This window comes from Haliotis rubra, unplaced genomic scaffold (genome assembly GCF_003918875.1).
Source record: "Haliotis rubra isolate DU_JTF1 unplaced genomic scaffold, ASM391887v1 Scf36, whole genome shotgun sequence".
Taxonomy (NCBI): Eukaryota; Metazoa; Mollusca; class Gastropoda; order Lepetellida; family Haliotidae; genus Haliotis; species Haliotis rubra.
Window position 1 is genome coordinate 3,478,594 of NW_025767035.1, and position 23,851 is coordinate 3,502,444.

General features: G+C 42.6%; 2 protein-coding genes across 2 annotated transcripts in view; both read right to left on the reverse strand.

Annotated features, from left to right (window-relative positions):
- LOC124285452 (solute carrier family 46 member 3-like) overlaps window positions 1-23,336 on the reverse strand; it is a 35,177-nt gene extending 11,841 nt beyond the window's left edge. The window contains exons 1-3 of the mRNA XM_046721677.1: window positions 23,168-23,336; window positions 20,368-21,237; window positions 19,582-19,815 (exon numbers count right to left, since the gene is read on the reverse strand). Coding sequence (XP_046577633.1) covers window positions 19,582-19,815; window positions 20,368-21,223 — 1,090 coding nt within the window. The 5' untranslated portion in view covers window positions 21,224-21,237; window positions 23,168-23,336. The remainder of the gene's footprint in view (window positions 1-19,581; window positions 19,816-20,367; window positions 21,238-23,167) is intronic.
- Window positions 15,487-19,382, reverse strand: LOC124285453 (proton-coupled folate transporter-like). Its single transcript, XM_046721678.1, has 4 exons — window positions 19,310-19,382; window positions 18,495-18,651; window positions 17,988-18,076; window positions 15,487-15,669 (listed from the first exon to the last, which is right to left on the reverse strand). Exons 1-4 carry the CDS (start codon window positions 19,377-19,379, stop codon window positions 15,632-15,634), a joined length of 354 nt encoding a protein of 117 aa, XP_046577634.1. The 5' UTR covers window positions 19,380-19,382; the 3' UTR covers window positions 15,487-15,631.
- Window positions 23,337-23,851: the final 515 nt, after the last annotated feature.

A 23,851-nucleotide genomic window follows, 5' to 3' on the forward strand; every position in this document is an offset into this window, starting at 1 on the left:
AATCAAAGTAATTCTCCTTTTCCATTTGACGTACTGAGTCATCACCAAGATACCAAAATACATAAGGCAGGTTTCCTCTCTGAAAGTAAAGACGTTCAGATCAGGTAATGACTCTCCAACATATTAAGTTTTACATTTTGATTTCTATGGACAAATTACATGACTGATCACGATCCACCTCCACAGTCAGTATGACATCATGGACTACACATGGTATTTTACAGAGTAGTTGACAACTGACCTTCATCTCTTGGGATGAACAGATTTTTTTGACCGGGGATGTGACACTGACGAGGTATCCCACTGATTTAGATATCCAGAATCGATAAGATACAACGTCCAACGCCAATTGAGTACTCTGGTAAATGTACACCAGGCTCCGATTTCTCGAAACAAACTTTAGTTTTTACTCAAATTTGTTTGCCAATTTGAAACAGCTGAATTTCTTACTCAACTGCATTTCTAAAATCAAAAAGCACAAACAACTCAAATAACCTATGTACTAAACTTAAATTGTCTACAATGTTTGAGTTTATATTGATTTCAGTTTGTTTTGGAAAATGCATTTTCCTGCGTTTTCTCAAGTTTGAGTAAACACTTGAGACAAAATTCAGACTTAAGTTTGTTTCAAGAAATCGGGGCCAGACTACAGAACTCATGCAAGCACACAGCCATTGCTGAAAGGGACACGTATCATAACTGCAAGCACAAATACAGGCCGCGATGCTTTAATCAGCAACGTAAACGTGTCATTGGTACGGATTTGTATAATGTTTGTCATGAAGTTGATCAACTTGTTAATAACAGTGATATTGTTTTGAATTTTGTTAAAAAGTATGAAACCAGTAATATCATGCTGTCTGATAATATAAGAACTTGTGTTGTTGTTGCTAAAGATTGCGATATAGACCAATCTGTTGAAGCTGACTTGCACAATATTTGTCATGGAGTTGAGCAAGTGAGGTGAGGTGAAATTTGGTTTTATGTCGTGCTTGAGCCCGGACTTAAGCTGGTTTTATAGTGCTAGCCCACTGAGATACCATGCCGCAGTGAAGCATGAATACCCCACTCAGACACATTATACTGACTCCGAGCCGACCAGTCCTTGTTGTACCTATTAATGCCGAGCGCCAGGCAGGGACCAACAAGTACCATATTTAAATATCTTTTTGTATGACGCGGTCGGGGATCGAACCCGCGACCTTCCGCTCTCCGGGTGGACGCTCTAACCACTACACCACGGAGGCGGTCAGTTGAGCAAGTAGTTAATAAGGATGATATTATTTTGAACTTTCTTAAAGATGTTAATAACGGTCATGGTAGTAATGATGCTGCAGCTAACACTGAACACGTTTCTAAAACTATTGATGATTGTGATAAGACAAAACTTGGAGGTAAAGAACAAAATAATGTATTGACCAGTGTAAATGGCGGTCTTATTTTAGATCTAGTACTTGCTGAAGCATGTAATGTAACATAGACTAACACAAATGTAAACACTCCATGTCCTTCATCCAGTTCAGTGAGTGAAGGTCAAGGTAGTGCATCCGGGTCCTATTGCAAAAACATTGAAAACTTTACTGGTGTTGCTAAAAATATGTTTGATAATGTCATAATGCCAGATGCTCTTAATGATAATGTTGTTCTTGATGATGTTCTTGTGGATGTTAGTTATGATAATGTTGTTAATGATGATGACGTCTTTGATGATGATGTTGTTAATGCTGATACTGTTGTTGACGTCGATGGTGATGATGATGACGACGAGGACGACGATGATGATGATGGTGATGATGATGATGATGGTGATGATGATGATGATGATACAAATAATACAACCGAAATTAGTTTCTTTAGTTTGAATGTATGTGGATTAAGGAAAAGAACACATTATCCAGACTTTATTGAAATGTTAGAACATTAAATAGATGGTTTTAACGTATACCTCAAACATAGAATTAATTGTTTAAGAAAATCAGGAGGTATTGGGATTGCGTTTAAAAATCGCTATGAAAAATATATAACTATTTTAGACGACGAAAATAGCAATAATTACATCTTGTGGCTAAAGATTTCAAAAGATTTATTCAATATTGATCAAGATATGTATGTAGGTATCGTATATTTACCACCGGAAGGATCTAAATACATCAATGACGATACTTTTGTCGAATTAGAACATTCAATTCTGCAGTTCTCAATCAATGATTTTATTATATGAGCTGACTGTTAGGGAAGCCTGAGAGCGTCAAAACGATAAATGAAGACAGAAAGCCAGTATGGAATTCAAATGGGCGCAGTGAGGATGGCGAGGACGGGAAACCGCACCGAAGCATGGAAAGCCCACACGGGCTAGCGAAGCATTTGCAGACCCGCACGGGTGTGCACAAGTTGGTCCGCCGTGTCATGGCAGCCCAACTGCTGGGAAAACTCAACACTCCCCCCGCGGAAGCAGCAGGTGGGAGCTTTGGGCTCCCGCTGTAACAGCGGGTACCGAGTATCCAGGTAGAGCAAGCAAGCAAGCTGTAATTTAGAGGTGCGGAGTCCCGCCGGTACCATGCCACACTGCACCAGTTTATTTACAACAGTGAAAAGATACAAAGAAACCGACCTGACAAGATCTTACCGCGCAAAGTCTTACTGGGTGGATACCGCCTGATTGGGTGAGGGGCACCGACTGCAAGCAAAGCAAATTAAGAAACAAATGAAAGCAACATAGTGATATAGATTTTCCATCGCATACGCACTCTTTCAACCATATTGCGATCAAACAAGTGAAAACGGGTAAGGTAATATTATTAATGATAACAAAATCATTGCGGAAGCGCTGTGAAAGGGATGGGGACGGGAGGGTGGGAAACGGACTTTTTATGCAGCAGGTAGCGTGAGCATGTGAAGTGCTATTAAAAAGTGTGACGTAATGCCGGCGGATATTACGTGTCTCTAAGCTTAGCTGCACGTGAGGCAAGTTGGTGACGTAAGCGGAAGTGAATCCAAGCGCGGGAATAAGATGGTGGACGAAATCAAAACAATGGAGAGGTTAGAAATTGGAACGAAATGGTAACGCAGCCCATAACACCATTTAGCTAAATATTGCTAAATGTCATTATGAGCTGACTGTTAGGGAAGCCTGAGAGCGTCAAAACGATAAATGAAGACAGAAAGCCAGTATGGAATTCAAATGGGCGCAGTGAGGATGGCGAGGACGGGAAACCGCACCGAAGCATGGAAAGCCCACACGGGCTAGCGAAGCATTTGCAGACCCGCACGGGGTGTGCACAAGTTGGTCCGCCGTGTCATGGCAGCCCAACTGCTGGGAAAACTCAACACTCCCCCCGCGGAAGCAGCAGGTGGGAGCTTTGGGCTCCCGCTGTAACAGCGGGTACCGAGTATCCAGGTAGAGCAAGCAAGCAAGCTGTAATTTAGAGGTGCGGAGTCCCGCCGGTACCATGCCAAACAGCCCCGCGCCACGGATGGGTGAGGGCTGCAGAGGCGCGTGGCTGCCATCCACACTGCATAATGTGCTTAGCGTATGCATAGTGTGTGTGTGTGCAGGGGGGCAAGCGGGAAGGAGGGGTGGTGTTGGGAAGAGACAAAGGAAGGGAGACGATGCGCAATACCAACAATTGCTAATGACATTTCAGAATGAAACAGGTTCTACGCCACACTCAGACAGATTCCAGCTTTGTGGCGGCCATCAGCAAATAATGAGTGGGTTTAGTCTTACGCCACACTCAGCGATATTCCAGCTATCTGGTGGCGGCCGGTAATTAATCGAGTCTGGGCCAGACAATCCCGTGATCCGAAGCATGCGCATCCGTCTGGGTACCCAATGGCATGGCTCAACCAAGTCAGCGAGCCTGACCCACTGATCCCGTTAGTCGCCACTTTCGACAAGCACGGGATACTAAAGGCACTTTCTATCCCGGATCTTCACGAGACCAGACAGTCCTTCTGAGAGGCAGTGCAACCACGATCTACACGCATGGCCTACGATGACATGTGTCGGGCAAATGAGTGAGTGTAACCACCCGAACCTAGTAGTGGCCTCAAACAACAAGCATGGGTTACTGCATACAAACCGAACCTGGGTCTTAATTAGAAATAATTTCGTTAGCGCCTCGCTCAGCAATATTGCAGCTAACCTGAGGTAGTCCGTGGGAAGAAGTACGGACCAGCTCCACTATAGTCGTGCAACCTGTTATTGCTGATAATGGCAAGCACAGGCTAATACTAAAACCGGCCTGCGTCACGTAGGTGAGCTGAAATGGTGTGACACAGAAATGACCATTTTTTGGTTAATGCCTGCACCGCGTGACGGGACACGTACACCGCAGGGAATTTAGGCGATAATCAATGGACAATTACGACATTAAGGCCTGATTTCAGGTAACAACCCGAGCCCTAATAGTAGCCTCCAACGACAAGCATGGGTTACTGCATACAAACCGAACCTGGGACTAATTAGAAATAATTTCGTTAGCGCCTCGCTCAGCAATATTGCAGCTAAAATGAGATGGTCCAAGAGAAGAAGTATGGACCAGCGCCGCTATAGTCCTGCTACCTGCTATCGCCGATGATGGCAAGCACAGGCTAATGCAGGCTACTACTGAAACTGGCCTGCATCACGTAGGTGAGCTGAAATGAGGTGACACAGAAATGACCATTTTTTGGTTAATACCTGCACCGCGTGACGGGACTCGTACACCGCAGGGAATTTAGGCGATAATCAATGGACAATTACGACATTAAGGCCTGATTTGGGGTAACCACCTGCACCTAATAGTAACCTCTAACAACAAGCATGGGTTACAGCATAAAAGCTGAACCTGGGTCTTAATTAGAAATAATTTCGTTAGCGCCTCGCTCAGCAATATTGCAGCTAACCTGAGGTGGTCCGTGCGAAGAAGTACGGACCAGTGCCGCTATAATCGAGCTACCTGTTATCGCTGATGATGGCAAGCACAGGCTAATGCAGGCTACTACTGAAACCGGCCTGCATCACGTAGATGAGCTGAAATGAGGTGTCACAGAGATGACCATTTTTGGTTAATGCCTGCACCGCGTGACGGGACTCGTACACTGCGGGGAATTTAGGCGATAATCCATGAACAATTATGACATTACGGCCCGATTCAGGGAGTGAAAGAAAACTCGCATGCCCTGCCCGTTCAGATGAACCTTGTCTCTGGCACTGATGTGGGTGTCAGTGATGTCCGGGTGCCGAGCCACTTTCCCACCCAGTTCCCGCACGACATTGGCAACGTCATTAGAACCCAAGTGGATGACCACGAATTTTGGCTGCGCCTCCTGTTCGATAAGCCTATCAATATAGGTCCTGAACTGGGCCCATCTCATCCCCCCTTTTACCAGCCACTTCCCACTGACTGGAAACTGCTGACTTGTCTCTGTATGGTGAAGGAGCCGGGCCAAGTAGCTAGACCCGATGAACCAGGCTGCATCTGAAACTCGTGGCGATAGTTGTGGGATTTTGCATAACATTTGGCCCTAACACATTTAAAGATCATAGGATGGATGGTATGCGGATGTATGTCTGGTAAGCCGCCGACTTCCAACGCCCCAGTTCCTGGATCTGTTGTGAACTGACGCCCTGTAATGCTGCTGTGGTGGCTGCCCCAATGCGAAATGAATGTGAGGAGTACAAACTAGGGTTAATGGGCTCCGGGATTGACGCCAAAGCCTTTTTGAGCACCGCCTGAAACTGAAATTTTGTTAGTGGGGAGCTATCAAAATGAGTGAAAAAATACCCCGTACCAGTAGGTCTGATGCAGCGGAAACGCTGCACTGCTGCGACGGGACATAATGGGGAGTTCGGCAATGCCTGGATGGTGATGTATGCTCCCAGACCACCCTGATCTGTTTTGGAGCTCCGCAAATGTACCTGTATAGCTGATAAGTCACCTGCGACGGTTATATCTGAAAACAGGCAAGCTCTGTTAGTGCTGTCCCTTGCTGAGGCTGCTACCAGCTCGCCCACTCTGAAAAAACCAAAGAAAGTCAACAAATATGCAGCGGCAAACAGCGCTGCCTCGTAGGACTGGCTGCAGACCAAAGGCAAGGCACGAATGATCTCTGCAAGAAGGTGAGTCGTTATTGGTTGTCGGGTGTCCTGTCGATGAGACAATCTAGACATACCTGAAAGAGCTTTCTGAACAAGGAAGTGGTGTGACACATCGCACATATTATGCAATTTGTGGAGTGCTGCCAGCCCTGATACGTATGACCTGGCTGTGGCAGGCGACCTACCTGACACCGATAAATAAGCAATAAACTGTAGCCATTGGTCCAACGGTATAGGCCAAAGAGACGGTAAACCAAATGCAGCGCGGAATTGATCAAACGCTGTTTTGCCCGCCTGATAAGTGCGCCATGTACTTGGTGCCAATGATGAAGTGATGAGACAGTTAACCTCAGACATCAGATGTCCCACATGTCGTTGGGAGTGGGGGTTGGTACCTTGTCCGCGTGAGGTGCTGCTGACCTGAATCGTGCCCACTGAAATCTCGAAAGAGAATCTGCTATAATGTTAGCGTGGGTGTCAATATATTTCGCTTTGAACAGAATGTTGTGTCTGAGACATAAAAGCACCAAGCATCTAAGGAGTGACATGACCCGTGGAGGCTTTGCTGTCTGACGGTTTATTATGTGGACCACAGCCTGATTATCACAAAAGAACATTATCCGGCTGTTGGAGAGAACAGAGCCCCACAACTTAATGGCGAGAACGATAGGGAAAAGTTCGAGCATGGTTAAATCCTTCAGCCATCCCTTTTCATGCCACTGTGCTGGCCAGCGGCCGTTAGTCCAATGGCCCTGAAAGTAAGCACCGAATCCCTGGCTGCTGGCTGCATCTGTAAAGAGTTGTGCCTCCTGCGAGTTTGACCATCGAGGGTGCAGGAATAAAGTGGTGCCATTATGAGTAGCAAGAAATTGAAGCCATACTTTTAAGTCAGCCCGGATACCCTGTGTAATTCTGATTCTATGGTGCGGCTGAGAACACCCTTTTTGGGCATCGATGAGGCGCCGAATAAATGGCCGTCCCATGGGTATAGCCTTACAAACAAAGTTGAGTTTACCAACAATTGATTGTAAGTTGCGCAATGTCACTTTTTTGTTGTGTGCTGTCAAAATGTGATTGAGCTGTTGTGTCAGCTGTTCTACCTTATCCTGTGGCAGCCTAATTTCGCCTTTAGCTGTATCGATGGTTAAGCCCAAATATGTTAAGCATGTTGAAGGGTGAACTGTTTTGTCCGAGGCCACTGGAATGCCCAAGTGATTGAATAGCTGCAATGATGATGTGAGTAGATGCTCACAATTTTGGCTGGTTTGGTCAGCCAGGATGAAATCGTCAAGGTAGTGGCTAACATTGTTGCTGCTGGTGTATTTCCTAATAGCCCATTCCAAAAAAGGTACTAAATTTTTCAAAAAGAGCACAAGAAATTGCGCAACCAAAAGGGAGGCATTTGTCAATGTAGAATTGGTGTTGAAAGTGCATGCCAAGGAGAAAGAATTGACTAGGTGATACAGGTAGAAGCCGAAAGGCTGATTTTATGTCAAATTTGGCCATGTATGCATTTTTTACCTAAGGCTTGTACCATGGCGACTGCCTGGTCGAAGCTGTTATACTGTACTGTGCAGAATTCTTGCGGAATGAAATCATTGACTGACTGGCCTGATGGATAAGATAGGTGATGAATGAGGCGGAAGGCAGCCTCTGTGTTTGATGTGGATTGTGTTTTCTTGGGAACCAGGCCAAGTGGGGAAACTATAAGGGTCTGTAGAGGGGGTGACGAGAATGGTCCAGCAATGCGACCTGCTTCTATTTCCTTTGTCAGCTTATGCAAGATGATATGAGGATTAGCGTTAGCAGAAGATAAATTTCGTGCATCCCGTGGACCGGGTGGGCCTATATATTGTAAGCTGAAGCCTTGGTTAAAACCTGCCTGAAGTATAGTACTGTCATTTGAATTAATGTGTTGATAAGAAATTAGCCATGGGGTGAGGTTGCAGACTTTGATTGGTGAGGGTGCTAGTTCAAGATTGGCGTGTGTTGCTGATGGGGTTACTGTTAGCATGCGCTGGAAATGTGCCATGTTTGGGCCTGGAGCCTTTATGCTGAAAGCAGCTACTGGCTCCGTGTCCCCTGCTGTCGCATGACTGGCACTTGTGCACATAGTTGCAGTTCTGCCTTCGGCAACCCTGCTTGTTGAAATCCCAACATACGGGTGCAGCAGTGTAGGCACGTTGGTTATGGTTCTGGTTATTGCTAGGGGGTCTGTTGGCAGATTGCGGGGGTTGACGCTGGTTGGGGAGCATTAACTCAAGCCACAGCTGACCGTCAATGGTGCCCCAAGGCCGTGTAGGGTTACGCTCCATGCGTTGTCGGAATTGAATGTCGTACTGTGCCCAACAATCCCCCCCGAAGCGTGCTGCTGCCCCCCTTACCGTCTCCATGTATGCAAGCAAATGCTGCACAGTGTTCGTATCCTGGTGCTTTTCAACATAAATACTTATAAAGGTATTGGAAGCTGACGTCCACTGGCCTATGGTCAGAGGCCGTGAGGGTTGCTGCTTCGACCTAAATACCACCTGACCGGAGCTGTCCAGCTCCATAGAAAAATTAACGGCTTCCTGTGACGCCTCTTTTTGGGGTGGCAGCAATTGGCGCAGGTCTACGAATTCCCCCCTTATATATTTTGTCCCGTATAGACGCTCTAACATGGGAGCCAAGGTGCTCGGTTTGCACATGGAGCTGCTGGTAGCCGGCGTTGGGGGGAAAGGAACGCTGCTGGAGCGTATCGGGGTAGCCAGTGGGCTGGACAGTTGGCTGCAGATCTAGGTTATGACCAAGAGAGTGAACACGTGAATGAGCGGGATATGGAGCGCGTGGGGAGGGAGGTGAAACATCAGGGAGTAACACACCCGGCTGAATAAGTATACTGTTGGCAGCATTAGTAAACGACCTACCTGTCTCTGTATCATCCCGGCTGGTCCCTGGAGCTGGCGCTGTGCTGACTGTCAGCGGCACCCTGGGGGTGTTGTCACCTCGCAAATCCCGCGAAGCGCTCAAGCGAGCAGCTTTTGCTCTCCCCGACACAAGACGGTGATTCAAAGCTGATTTGCGCTTTGGAGGCATATTAAGTAGATGAGGGTCGAACTTCTGTAGAGCGGTGCAAATAAACGGACTTTTTATGCAGCAGGTAGCGTGAGCATGTGAAGTGCTATTAAAAAGTGTGACGTAATGCCGGCGGATATTACGTGTCTCTAAGCTTAGCTGCACGTGAGGCAAGTTGGTGACGTAAGCGGAAGTGAATCCAAGCGCGGGAATAAGATGGTGGACGAAATCAAAACAATGGAGAGGTTAGAAATTGGAACGAAATGGTAACGCAGCCCATAACACCATTTAGCTAAATATTGCTAAATGTCATTATGTGATATCATCGCGGAGGTGTTTATCCCTTTTAAAACAGTTTGAAATACTCGACTTCTCACCTCTATATTCCGATGTTCATTGTCCGCCTCATTTCACGCTGTGGTCTGCAGCTGGTAAACCCGTAATGGATGAACAAACTCATTATAAGAAAGAACAAACTCATAATAACACAATGCCTACGAGACCAAAGCATTATGATATTAGCAAATCTGGTGATTTCTGTAATAACTTGGACATAAAAAAACTAGAGTGAGTGAGTGAGTTTAGTTTTACGCCGCACTCAGCAATATTCCAGCTATATGGCGGCGGTCTGTAAATAATCGAGTCTGGACCAAACAATCCAGTGATCAACAACATGAGCATCGATCTGCGCAATTGGGAACCGATGACATGTGTCAACCAAGTCAGCGAGCCTGACCACCCGATCCCGTTAGTCGCCTCTTACGACAAGCACAGTCGCCTTTTGTGCTGAAGACCTATTCACGGATCTTCACGGGTCTAAAAAAAATAGAACATCTCACTCAACAGCATTACTCAGATAACGCTAGCGCTGATGAAATCAACAACCTTGCCTCAGGCATCGCGCACGTGCTCGCACAGGCTGCTCGTGATACATTCGGAGTGCAAAGTCGCCGTGATAAGAAGCAAACACAGAAAAAACCGAAGCTGAAAAACCATGGTTCAATAATGAGTGTAAAATCATTAGAAAAAAAATTCCACAAGCCTAAGAAGAAATATAATAAATACAAAACATCGTTAAATCGATCCAACTTGCAACTAATATCTAAATCCTACAAAACATATTTGAGTAAACATATGAAAGTATATGAAGGGGATATGACTAGGAAATTTAGAGAAAACAGGAAAAAATCACCTAAAGAGTACAGGAAGTTATTGAATAATCGGAATAAATCATCTGACACATCCCTCGACCTCGATACGTTTTACAAGTTTTATATATCCATTAATGAAAATTACTCTGCTGAAGTAATAAATGAAGACCCTCAAAACCAAAACATAGTATTAGTCGACGTGTACACTTATCTAGGAATCAAACTTCATAGGAATGGTAGATATATAACTACAATCAAATCACTAGTTGAGAGTGCAACAAAAGCCATGTATGCTTTATTGAAAAAAGCTCGGAATATAAATTTACCACTAGATTTTATTTTATCAGCTTTTGACACAATGATCGTACCTATTATGATATATGAATCCGAAATTTGGGGATTTGAACATTTACTGTCTATTGAAAGATTACACCTCAAACTCTTAAAACTAATTTCCTCATTAAGATACGCAACTCCAAACTTTGCTCTCTGTGGAAAATGTGGTAGAGAGCCAATTTATATCAATATATATAAACGTGTAATAACCTTTTGGCATAAGATTGCTACTTGTACCAGTACCTTGAAAATCTCCACTACACTGTATAATTATATCCAGGGTAATGTCCCAGATACGTTAGACAGACTGAGATGGTTTTCATTCGTCTAAAATATTTCTAAATGATTGCGGGTTAAATGAAATATATGATAACCCTTCCATTTGCAAATTATGTAACTCAACCGCTATTGGTGATGAGTTTCACCACCTTTTCAGGTGCCAAGCTCTTCACCAACAGCAACAGCTGTATATACCGCAGTATGTCAATACCTGGCCCAACCTTTACACACTTAAACGATTACTTTGTTCAAAGAAAGCTAAAAATGCTAAAGATTTTTCAAAATATATTTGGCCCAACCTTTACACACTTAAACGATTACTTTGTTCAAAGAAAGCTAAAAATGCTAAAGATTTTTCAAATATATTTGGGGCGGTGGGGTAGCCCAGTGGTTAAAGCGTTGGCTCGAGCTCGTCACGCCGAAGACCCGGGCTCGAATCCCCACATGGGTACAATTTGTGAAGCCCATTTCTGGTGTCCCCCGCCGTGGTGTTGCTGAAATATTGCTTAAAGCGGCGTAAAACCAAATTCAGTCAGTCAAAATTTATTTAATGTATCAATAGAAGTTTAGATATAAATACATGTAATTAAATATTTGTATCATTCTCTAATGGCATCCTTGTATATATAAATATGTATGTGTATTTTGTATTGTACATTATCCTGCCTCAATTATATCGCTCCAATGCCATCTTGGTGTATATATGTATACAAGTTGTTTTCCACCGTTGGTGGAACTTGAGAAAAATAAAACCTTCGAAACCTTCGGTAGGCTAAATGCTGGACAGTCCGTTGCAGTAGATGCACGGGCCCTGGCTTGTCGTCGTCAGACAATAGTGCGAGGACCCGTGTGCAGCATACGGACACCGCTGCCGATCGTCCAAGCCTGGGGCACCACCCGTTACGAATTGCCGATGGCAGGGTACCGGTGTGAATCCTGAGGTGGGCATATTTTGAGGTTGACGGATGAGGAGGAGCAGCCTAATAATGGTTTGGGGAGATTTTTGAGATCTATGGTCGATGTCAACTGACTGTCGTCCAGGGGAATCATGTATTGACCCAGAATCATCCATAGGCAGAGGAGCAAGTGACGAGTCATGCTTTACTTTAGGCTTTGCCTATGACAGGTGTGGCACCAGAGGTGGGAACATCACGCAAATAGTTATGTTCGCGTGAGGTTGACCGATTTGGAGGGGGAGCCGAATGGTTTCGTGATCCATTTGTGTCTACGGTCGATCAAAACTGACTGTAGTCCACTAGAATCATAATGCAATACAGTGTTGATCAAATGTTGACCCAAGTCCTTCTTCCATTCGTGCAGCTACATGGTCCTGGACTGACATTTCAACATGACAATGCCACACCCCATACTGAAGTTCCAACACAAAACTTTCATGTAACACCGGCGTTGATACCTACGATAGCTTGCCCTTTCGCCAGACTTGAACACGACCGAACCCATTTGGAATTAACTGGGAAGGCAAGTGTTACAACATATGAAGCAACACCAGATCTTGCAAGAACTTACGGAAACACTCACTGAGAAATTGCAACGACTTCCGGTTAGAGCGCTCCTACAGGTTCTCTTGTCAATGGCACGGCCGCCCGAGGAGGTTATACTGGTTATCGACCCTTCTGTTCCAACAGTTATATGAATGTGAAGTTACCGTTGGAGTTTCATGGAACGTCAAATGAGTGTTGTTCAGAAGAATAGTGACATACACTATGGCGACCGGGACGGTGGGGTAGACTAGTGGTTAAAGTGTTCGCTGAAGACTCGGGTTCGATTCCCCACATAGGTACAATGTGTGAAGCCCATTTCTGATGTCCCCTGCCGTGATGTTGCTGGAATATTGCAAAAAGCGGCGTAAAACTAAACTCACTCACTCACTATCGCAACCACCGACTTGGTCATTTCAGCATCAGGATGTTGTCGTGGCAGCATTGCCCAATGACACGTCCGTAAATAACAATAAGTTGATGTTGATGCAAGTCACAGTGATCCCAACCCACACCATTACAGAGCAAGTCCAAGAACTGTTGTTATCGGCACGAAAGTGCTCAAGGCTTCTTTGCCACATTCCGTTGCGTCTGTCATGGAAGCTCAAAGCAAACAGTGATTCATCCTAACACATAACGTTTGCCCAACGACGACTTCTAAAGGGTTAATGTGATGGGATAACACGTGGACGTCGGACGTGCAGGTTCCTTCTGTGTAGCCGATTACTAATCGTCTGTCCACTCACACAGACACATGTAGCTCTGTGTGGCTCATTTCCATTTTGAATTTAGTAACTTTTGTAACTCAGACGTTTTGGTCTGTATTTTAACATGTTTACTTTTCGTAACTTCCTCTGTAGTACAATAGAAACTAAATTGACTATGATTATTTGGTATGTACATGATTTTATGTTTCATATTTCCCTGTATGTCATGTACAAAATCAGTGTCCCCCTCCTTCCCATAAGTTTAAAGCATAATTTATAAATTATGAACGGTCCCCCAAAAAGACACGACGTATTCAGTTATTCGAAAGTATGTACATAGGTTTACTCCCATAAGAACTACACCCCATTTGAACTACATCCCAAATTAACTACAGGGATTAATAAGGAATTGATTATCTGATTAGAGGCACCCCCATGGCATGTAATGAGCACAGCCCATCAGCTCCTCCAGAAGAACTACATGCTTAAAATCCTATTGACCAGTAATTATAGGTGATCTAATAACCAGAAAGTAAAGGACAAGAGAGAAGGGCATGCTGTAGTCAGTGAATGTTCTTGTATTCATATGATAGAGAAAGCGTTTCTTTTGGCGTTTAGTGTATATTGGAGTAAAGGTAAAGGTATATTGGAGTAAAGGCGAAATGTAAACGAATGAGTTTTTAAGTTAAAATAGTATTGTTATAGACTGAAACCCAGTACCTCGATGAAGTTGGCTACTTATTGAAGCTGGTCTAAACTAGTTCTACATGGGTCAGATTGAACACTGAGGACACTAAATTATCACACTAAATATATAAGCCTATCTATAGATGAACTATCTAAACATCTATATATAAAACTCCAGATTTTATCTGCACACGATCTTTCGCCGTTCAACGGCACTTCATGTGTACAATGAAAACTAAGTGTCGTCATAGGCGACGCATAACGGTAGTAGCTGTGTCGTCATCATGCGTATGACGTTACTGACACTAGGTAATATGTAATAGATATATAAGACATATCTTCTTAGGTAGTTGAAAAGGCTGTTCGGAAAGCAGTAAAAGTCCCAAGAGAGACACATATGAAATCAAAAGAAACAAATACAGAGATGGACATTCTTCCATTTGTTTGTACCTACAATCCTAATAACTGCACTATTATGCCCATTATAAAAGCAAATCTTCCAATTTTGTATAAAAGTGATACTATGAAAAACACTTTATCAGTCAGTGTAACAAAATGTCAAACACCTCGATGCGGAACTTGTTCAATCATAACTGAAGACTGCAAATTTACATTTTGTGAAGGCAAACTATTTACTATCAAAAACCAACATGTACTGCCGCAGCAAAAATGTTACATATGTTTTATTTGTTTTGTGTTGGGCAAATCCATTACGCAGACGCAGGTGACAGCATGTAGTTAATCTGTGCACTGGACCATAATATGTGTTGTTTTAAGCTGTAGTTCCTATGGGATGTAGTTGTAGGGGGTATGTAGTATGGGAGGACACATGTACATAGCTGTAGGAATGTATATGACCATATGACGAATTGTCTGTTATTTCATATGAGTTTGTAATTTGTGTGCCAGCTGTGAATGGGTACCTCGTAAGGGTGGGAAAGCCACATCAACTCGGTGAGCCTAGTTGCTGCAAGAGTTGTATGGTCCCCAGGGAGTTGAGATTGATAATTCAATGTGCCGTCTGAGATTGACATCCAATGATCGAGAGGGAAAACCAATGCGCCTTGAGCAGCTGAGCAGAGCTGGATATTGGCGCTATACAGATACACATGAATAAAATAAAAATGAAATAATGTTTACAAGACCTTTAAACGCACAAAGTAGCATTAACAAGGACACACAGTCACATACATGTTGAAGAGTTTTTCATAAACAATAGGTTGATATAGAATTTGAGAAATATAATTTTAAGGCACATAGGTACGCGATGTTATACCAGAAAAGAAATATGAAGATGTGTTTTTAACATATATATCTTGAGCTTGATAAAGCATCATAAAAATGAAGAAAATGTTTTTAGGACTTTTAAATCTAAAATGACTCACACTGACATAATGTGAGTTTTGGCATAAACAAAATGATGATACAGAATTGGGTAAATATCATTTTAGGCAAAAAGATATGTAGAAAGTATGAGTATGAAAGTATAAGACATCGAAATCATTCATATATTATTACTAGAATATGTTTACATTTCAGATTGATACATACATATAAACCATAGTACATTATTTGATCTGTACTTTACTAAGAAAGTGTAATCCCAAATGTAACATATATCATACAGGTATGCTCAGCCCAAACATGCTGCCTTAGCAGAAACAACTGATTAGAGTAACATGCTATAAACATGTGTTTTGTCTCTTTTATTCTTTGCGATGATACTGGTACCCGATCTGGAGTATTGCTTATTCTCGAACATATTATGGCTGGTTTGAATTATTTGGAGTATGTAGACAAAAACTCTAAGATCTGCTTGCATGTCGTGGATTATGTTTACATGTGAGTCGTAGCAGTCTCCACTTGAATGTCCTCTGAAACAAAAGACAAATACACTAAATGTTGTTTTCTCTGGAATAAATATTTGACTGTCAAGCTGGTTTTCGTCCAACTACTTGACATATACCATTTTCACACACTAGGGGCCCAGCTTACTTACGGTACCAGATTTCCGGTGACAAGCGTATGTTCAAGAACCAGTTCTGGTTTCAAATTGCTCGACCGCCAGATATGACTATACTTGAACGGACCAAGTGTACAACCATGCTTGGCTGTCACGGCTGTTGAGAGTTGTAATAGTTGGATAATTTGAGGATGGTTAAATCGGAAATTTGTTATTCCTGCAAGGATTATCGGTTCCTTACTGTCAACTGACAACCATGAGACCATTCGAAAAGGTATGAAACGTGTACTTAGTTCTCGCGAAGTGCCGTGACCTACGTAGGGGCCCTATTCGTGATGACAACAAGAGTTCTCGTTCGCGAATTTTCGTTTCGTCATGTGGTGTACGTCATGGATATATTTTAAACCTGATTTTGTTTCCTGTTTCAGCTGAAGTCATGTATAAAAATTGTGACTAATTATTTGTAAGCCAGTATGTAAAACATATGTTACTAAAATTAGCTGACGACTTTTTAAGGTCTCCTACCCAATATCCTTATTACAAAAACATGTGTTTGAGGCATTGTCAATGGGCTGATAGTATCAGCTTCGTAGAAGAAAGGATCTTCTTCGTACGTATATGTTCGTATATTTTAGACTGTGGCACTAAAATTCGTCCATCAATATATGGCCTATGTACTGAATAATCATGTTATATGATAGGAACATTCAATGTGTTGAAAAATGATTATATTTGAGTTAATTCAAATGACACTGGCCACAAGTATTCGGCGTAGACACCATACTTCAACTTGATTTCAATCAATAAAGGATGAAACGTTTGAACTCAGTGGAGACACTCATTTGCAATATATTGTCACTGTGACAACTGCCTATATTTGAAAAGTAGTTGAAAACAACAAGAAATGCAACGACAAAGGCATGTGGTTAATTTATTCAGACAACGCATTAGCTATTCAAACAAGTGGAACAAAAGTGCCCATAAGAACATAACACATTTCTGCTGGAAGAACCAATTAGGGTAATTAGTCAAATCACTCAAGCAGAACAACTGCCGCCCCGCCAATAACAAGAGACAAATAAACCGCTAACTATACACAGATCCGGCAATGATGAAGCCAGTGGCAACTAGTTGTCGGGTAATTAGGACGTGTTTGCAAATCACTCCCAGGATGTTAAAAGGACCAATAAACCATCACCACTTGGATTAGTGTAAATACACTTAATGATTCGATACTTGTTTACAGAGATCAGGGACGCCGAATATCACTCCTTGTGTGAGTAAATGGTGGAAGTAAGACTGCATTAGCCTACTATACAGACACAGGCACCTGGCTAGAAATTACCTCTTGGTAATTAGATGAAAGCACGACTACATTAGACCACATTATGAAGAAAAACACATGCACTTCGCACGGTAAAGTTAATCTATAGATCTATATGACCTACGATTAAGGACAAACTGCTAAAGAAAATGTACCCTAAACACATAAGCAATAACACAACAGATACAGAAAGCAGAAACTTACACAGCCTGCACAGGTTTCCAGGTAGACTTCAGTGGCGATCATAGTAGCAGGACGACCAAAAATGGCCTAACTGTCATTGTTTTAACTCCTACTGTTATTTAAGAGGACTTTGGGGAAGACAACCTTTCGTCAGCGTCGCCAAAACACATGGCCGGTTGATTAACAGAATTTGTGCTACTTTGCCGAGCAGAATTAGCTACAGCAACCTCATGAGAATACCTACAGTATAGTCCGACATATGTTTAGAAAGGACGTGAACTATACCATAAGAATGTACATGCAGATGCAGTGTGAATAATGTGTACAATTAGCGATCAGCAAAACGAATTTGAAAAGCTGAGGCAAAAACACAAGTCTGAACTGTAGCAGAGCTGCACAGAAAACATTAACATCAAGAAAGGCAGAACACGTACTACGTGATATATACATATACAGATAAACATCACCATATGTCCTTTCGTGATATGTTAACACCATCCGTTTTCATGATCAACGGTCAGGCTTCATTCTAATTAACGCCAATTGGTACTAATGTGTCTCAAATGGGATATTGAATGTCACAATTTTGTGATCTGTTTGAAAACTGCTTACAATTCACGAGTGAGGAGATTCAGTGGCGCACTGAGATGCTAAAACAGAACCATTGCTGGCCGGACGTAAAATCACACACATTTGTGGATTTTTCACAAACCCGTACGTACCTTTGCTAATGTCACCTGAGTCTCCTGTCACGCCTTTTGTAATGGAAGAGTCACCCAGTATCAGTCCTCTCAGATCAACATGAAGCCACCTGCAATTCAAATACAGATGGAGCATGAACATTAAAAATATCTACGATCTTATACATGCCTTGTACAATACACCTATACTATTTTATGGCATCTAGGCGATATTCGTTCATGGCTCTACATGAACATTAGAAATATCTACGATCTTATACATGCCTGGCACAATACACCCATACTATTTTATGGCATCTTGGCGATATTCGTTCATGGCTCTACATGAACATTAGAAATATCTACGATCTTATACATGACTGGCACAATACACCCATACTATTTTATGGCATCTTGGCGATATTCGTTCATGGTTCTACATGAACATTAAAAATATCTACGATCTTATACATGCCTGGCACAATACACCCATACTATTTTATGGTATAATATATGTTTTTCCTTGGCTCTATAGGTACAATGACTCACATCATAATCCCTGCAGCAACGACAGACAGACCAGCAGCCACCATGAAGCTGAAGCCAGGGAAGAAATCAAGAGTTACTGGGTAGAGTTGGTTGAAGATCAGGGATGCTACCAAGACAGCAATGCTATCCATGGCAGCTATGAGTCCAAACAAGCGCCCTGTAAACAGATGTATGCTGAAAGCGAGCATGCTTATATTTTTCTACAACCTACTGTAGCATGATCGTTGTATTTTAAGTAAACTAAAACTGATTCAGTTTTCATATTTGTCCTGACCTTCAGTCTACTACACGATATACCCAGTTTAATCTTATTATTGACATCAGTCTCATACATGCCTTTCTCAGTTTAACCGGGCTGGACATACTGGACAGGTTTGATCAAAGTCTTCCCCTGGACACCTGGTGTCATCACGCCTTTTCAGTGATACAGTTTTCACGTTTTTGCCCTGTAAGTAGTGAGTGAGTGAGTTTTACGCCGCACTCAGCAATATTACAGCTATAATCGAGTTAGGACCAGACAATCCAGTGATCAACATCATTTGCATCGATTTACACAAATTTGGATACGATGACATGTATCAACCGAGCGAGCCTGACCACCCGATCCTGTTAGTCGCCTTTTATGACAAGCATGGGTTACTGAAGACCAATTGTAACCTGGATCTTCACAGGTAATACGCTAAGTAGAATCTTGTTTTACAATAATCCAGAGATTGACGTTTTCTTTCGTTAGCGTTTCGTATGTACTGGATCACTTGTGATTCAAGCTTTGTCTATTTCAATACTTACAACATGGGACGTGAACTGAACCTTACCCTGTTCATCCTGGCCGACCATACTGGACATGAGTGACCGAACAACGGCTGCTTGAAAGCCTTGAAACATGGAAATCACTGCCACTGAAATATAATAAAGTGATAACTGTGTAAAGCTCTTCACACATCAATGGTGTACGTGACAGATACATTTGCTAACATATGCAATCAACTTGTGAATTATTTAACTATCTATTTTGCAATTTATATTATACACCTTTGTCCTTGTGACCTAAGAAGCATGAATGACATATTTACAAGTTGCCATTTACCTAGAAAGACTTGCCATGTCCGTTTGCTGAGTCCCAATACCACCAGACCGATGATTTTGGACGTCAAGCCCCAGATTGCTATAGTGGTGTTCCTCATCTTCCTACACAGAGGAAGAACTGTCACCAGCATTAAACTACGAAGGAAGTTCTCCAGGCCCTGATAGTAACCCAACGTTGTCTGTGACCAGCTGAGTGGAGCTCGCCTTGTGTACAGGAGGAGGACGTCCCCTTCACCTGAAACACGCCAAGAGGAGACCTGCGTTTAGTGTGGGCACATTGCATACAGCGTAACTAGATTACACTGGTTTCAACTACACATATGAAACTTAGTTAAGCACCATCCGCGTTTTATATATGATAAGTCTGAACACACTACATGCTGCATGTGTTTTGAAATATAATTTACTTGCAAAGTTACTTGCCAACTTGTCAACTAATAACCCATGTTGCGGCAGGACTTCCCTGCATCATGCATGCCATTAACATGCCATCGCGTATTTTCTGTAAGTCTACGTCATGCCCTGTCAAGAAAAGTTAATGATAGCACTGTCGTCTTTCAGTAAATCAGTTAAAAAAATCGTAGTGCACATGCTGCAGTTATGAAGTTTATACCCGTGAACATGCGACCCAAAGCTCTTGACATATTGTGTTAAGCATATGCTTTACATGTGCATTCCAGTATGTGAGGGTAGCCTGCTACATGTTTAAAACTATGCAAATGGATTCAAGCGGTGCTTAATTCATACCCATATGTATATGAGGGAATAAACGTTGATATGTACTCACACACTGTTGCGATAATAAGGATTATGAAGATAATGAGCAGTAGGAATATGTAGAGAGTTCTCTTCTCTTGCCTCTTCTTCATCACACAACGAGCAGACTCCTTGGCAGATCCCAGAAACCAGTATGTGCAGACACTTTCACTCTCGGGTCTGGTTGTGCTGGCCGTTAGGTTCTCCAGACGTATGACAGCGTATACCATTCCTAAAAAGGTACACCCACACATGAAGGCGAAGACGAATGTAAAACTTGTATTGTCCAGCATGACTCCAGATATGAAGACCCCTAGAGTTCCAGCTAGGAAGATAACAGCCTCCAGGATTCCCAATCGCGTAGTTCTATTGGCTGGATCAGCAGTGTGCGTCACGTAGCTGTACACAGCCATTATCAGAGCCGTGAATCCCCCAGACAGACCATTCAGTGCCGCAGCAATCATCACATACTCCACTTTACTTGAAGGATAAATTGACAGAATCATATACACAATGTAAGACAACGTTGTCCCCACGCTGGGTAAAATCACAGGTAGTTTCCGTCCCACTTTGTCACCCCAGGATCCGAGGATAAACACTACAATCAAACATGCCGGTATACGTTCCACAATGTTTTTCTTTAAGATCCAGTAGGACGTCTCAGACTGGACATAATCCTCTTCTGTTTTGTGGTCCTCTTGGAACGTCTTGTTGCGCAGGCTGCCACAGAGAGTCTCGTTGTATTTGTCAATGCAGACCTTGTTATACACAAAGGCCTGGAAGGTTGGGTTTGTCAGAAAGGACCCGATCATGTAAAGAAATAGAACTGGCTCGACTGTTATGAGATTCAAATCGAACTGTCGTTTGCAACATCTAATAACAGCCATGATTTGGACACAGTCTGAAAAATACAAATGTGATATGTGATCTAAATACAATGGCACACTTTCTACCTGATTCTGTACAATAATTCATAAACCAAACTCTGTTGAACACAATAATTCTTCGTCGGTAAGATGCCATCATTCATGACGTTCCGTTGTCATAGTCAAATGTCAGATTGTAAGGAATAGCACCCCCCCTCCTTTACTTTACCACCATGTGGCCATTTATGTCCATATTATATTTTATGGTTGCTGGCATGACTATTTCGACTCTTCGCTCGCCAAATACATTGATTTTAAATATGCACGTGATTCGATCAAAGCTGAGCATCACGTGCTATACGCCATTCAACAAATAACAAGATTCAGTACACTGTTCTTACAGATCGGTAAAATAAGAAAATCAATTTAATTCGTTGTTAATAAGAAAATATGGGTCCCCTCCAGTGACAACTGCTCCAGGATGACATGTTATTGGTATGCATAATCCTGGTATGTCATTGAGGACTATTGAAACAAATTTTCCTTGTCATTCATCGACTATAAGCCGATTGGTCAGAAACCATCAGCAAACTAATGGTTTTAAGAACAGTCAGCGTTCAGGTCTACCACAAGTTACAACCTAAGGAGGATACGGCCCTTCTCAGAATCACAAGATTTCATCCTTTCATGTCAAGTGGTGTCGACGTGAGCAGATTTCGAGGTCATGGGGAAAGGTTTAGTGGACGGAAGAAAATCGATTTAGTTTCTTCCTGACTGATCTCCGAGCTCGAGTTTGGTGCCACAGAAACTCTGCATATGCACAACGGATAATCTTGGATCAAGAACTGTTGGCCGGGGTTCATTGATAGTGTGGGGTTGCCTCACACGACTGTGAACTTGACCTTGTGTCGATGAAACAAAATCCGAATTGACAACGATACTCTGACATCCTAGACAGGGTTGTTGTCCTACATTTCGATGATCGTCTCCTGTACATAGGCCTGTATTTATGGATGGCAATGCTGGGCCACATCATTCACGTGCCGTCCGTTATTTCTTTCGTCAAGAGGAGGTATCAACTCTACCTTTGTCCCTACCCCTGTCCCATAGAACATTTCTGGTACACACTATGGGCCTCAGAATACGCCAGAGAGATCCTTCAGTACAACATCTTCATGTATTGGATCAAACCCTAAATCAAGAATGGAATGCAACAAGTCAACGTCATATACAGCCATTGACACTGTGCTCGCTTATGGGTATTTTAATGAATTCTTGAGGATTGTAAGCCAGAATCCATGACCGCATACAACAGTTATCAGCATTACAAATCGATTCAATAATTTTGCCATTTTTGCTTCTCCGAATAAACTACAATTTTTCGTTCTGTTTGTGTTTAGATTGCCAATTCATTATTCCTTGAGGGCAAGATTATCCTGATAGTAAGTTAAATTGAGGTTTGGATATTGTATATTTTGCAGTTGAAAGTTGTAAGAGCTGATAAGAAAATGATCTGCAGATCACACATTACAAAATAGTTATTCTTGGTTACAGCAACGTAACGTTTGATCAGCAAGAGTGTCCCCTATCCAGGTTAGACACTTCTAACCAGAAAGTATATTCCATAAGTTGGCTTAATTACAGAAAGTTCCGGTATAGAACACGCCTCTTGTGGGATTAGCTTCGCCTTGTCCAATACAGAAAACGTGCAATGTATGCACAATTCTTCATGTGAACGTGCAACGCTAAGAAATACCTATCTCCTGTGATGAGCTTTGCATTGTCTTGTACACACAAGTGCAAGGTAAAGAACACATAAAGAATTTTCTGTGTCTAGTTCTCCCAAGTTGAACGTACACAACGCACTGGTTTTAAAACTGTCTTCGCCTGTCTATAACTGCATACGTTATTTTTCAGCTTTTTTGAACAATGACAACAGAAGAACGCTCTTAATAGATTACTTACCTCATTCAATTCGGATTGCAGCTGAATGGGTGGAGTAAGAAATACGTTGGGCCTTCAGATCATCAGACACATTCTCTGGTTAAGGCAAACTGCACTTAACACGAGCTGCATATAAGATCAGCAAAAGATAAACAATGATATTAAGCAAGTCATTCTGTCTTACTTTGGTCAGCGTCCTTGGACTGAAATGATAGATAAAGATTGCTCCTGATACGAAAGATGAAAAAACCATCCCAAATTGGGTCAGTCCCTGGCTTTCCAGTTTATTATCTGTGACATGAACAGAGACCTCAACCCGTTGTTTACAAACGTAATAACCCGTGAAGGCCGGGGTAAGCACTCCATGTTTGTTGTAAGAGGCGCTAAGGATTCGGGTTGTCAGACTCGCTGATACAAGTAATCGTATCCCAGTTGCGAAGATCCATGCTGATGATGCCAATTACTGGATGTTCTGGTTTACAGACCTTCGTCATACAGCTTGAAAAACAACAACTGAGTCCTGTGTAATATAGGTGAGGTGAGGTGAAATTAGATTTTACGTCGTGCTTGAGAAGATTTCGCTCATATGACGACGTGCATGCATGCGTATGTGTATGTGCGGCTGCTTGTACTAGCCCAGACTTAAGCTGGTTTTATAGTCCTAGCTCACTGAGATACCATGCCGCAGTGAAGCATGAATACCCC

What these genes read in the sequence shown, in the direction of transcription:
- LOC124285453 (XM_046721678.1), bottom strand. Translation starts at nt 19,379, where the DNA reads ATGTTTCAAGGCTTTCAAGCAGCCGTTGTTCGGTCACTCATGTCCAGT. An exon ending in GTTGCTGCAGGGATTATGAT is followed by an intron (nt 18,077 to 18,494) that starts GTGAGTCATTGT and finishes TTTGAATTGCAG; the next exon opens with GTGGCTTCATGTTGATCTGA. An exon ending in CTCAGGTGACATTAGCAAAG is followed by an intron (nt 15,670 to 17,987) that starts GTACGTACGGGT and finishes CTTTTGTTTCAG; the next exon opens with AGGACATTCAAGTGGAGACT.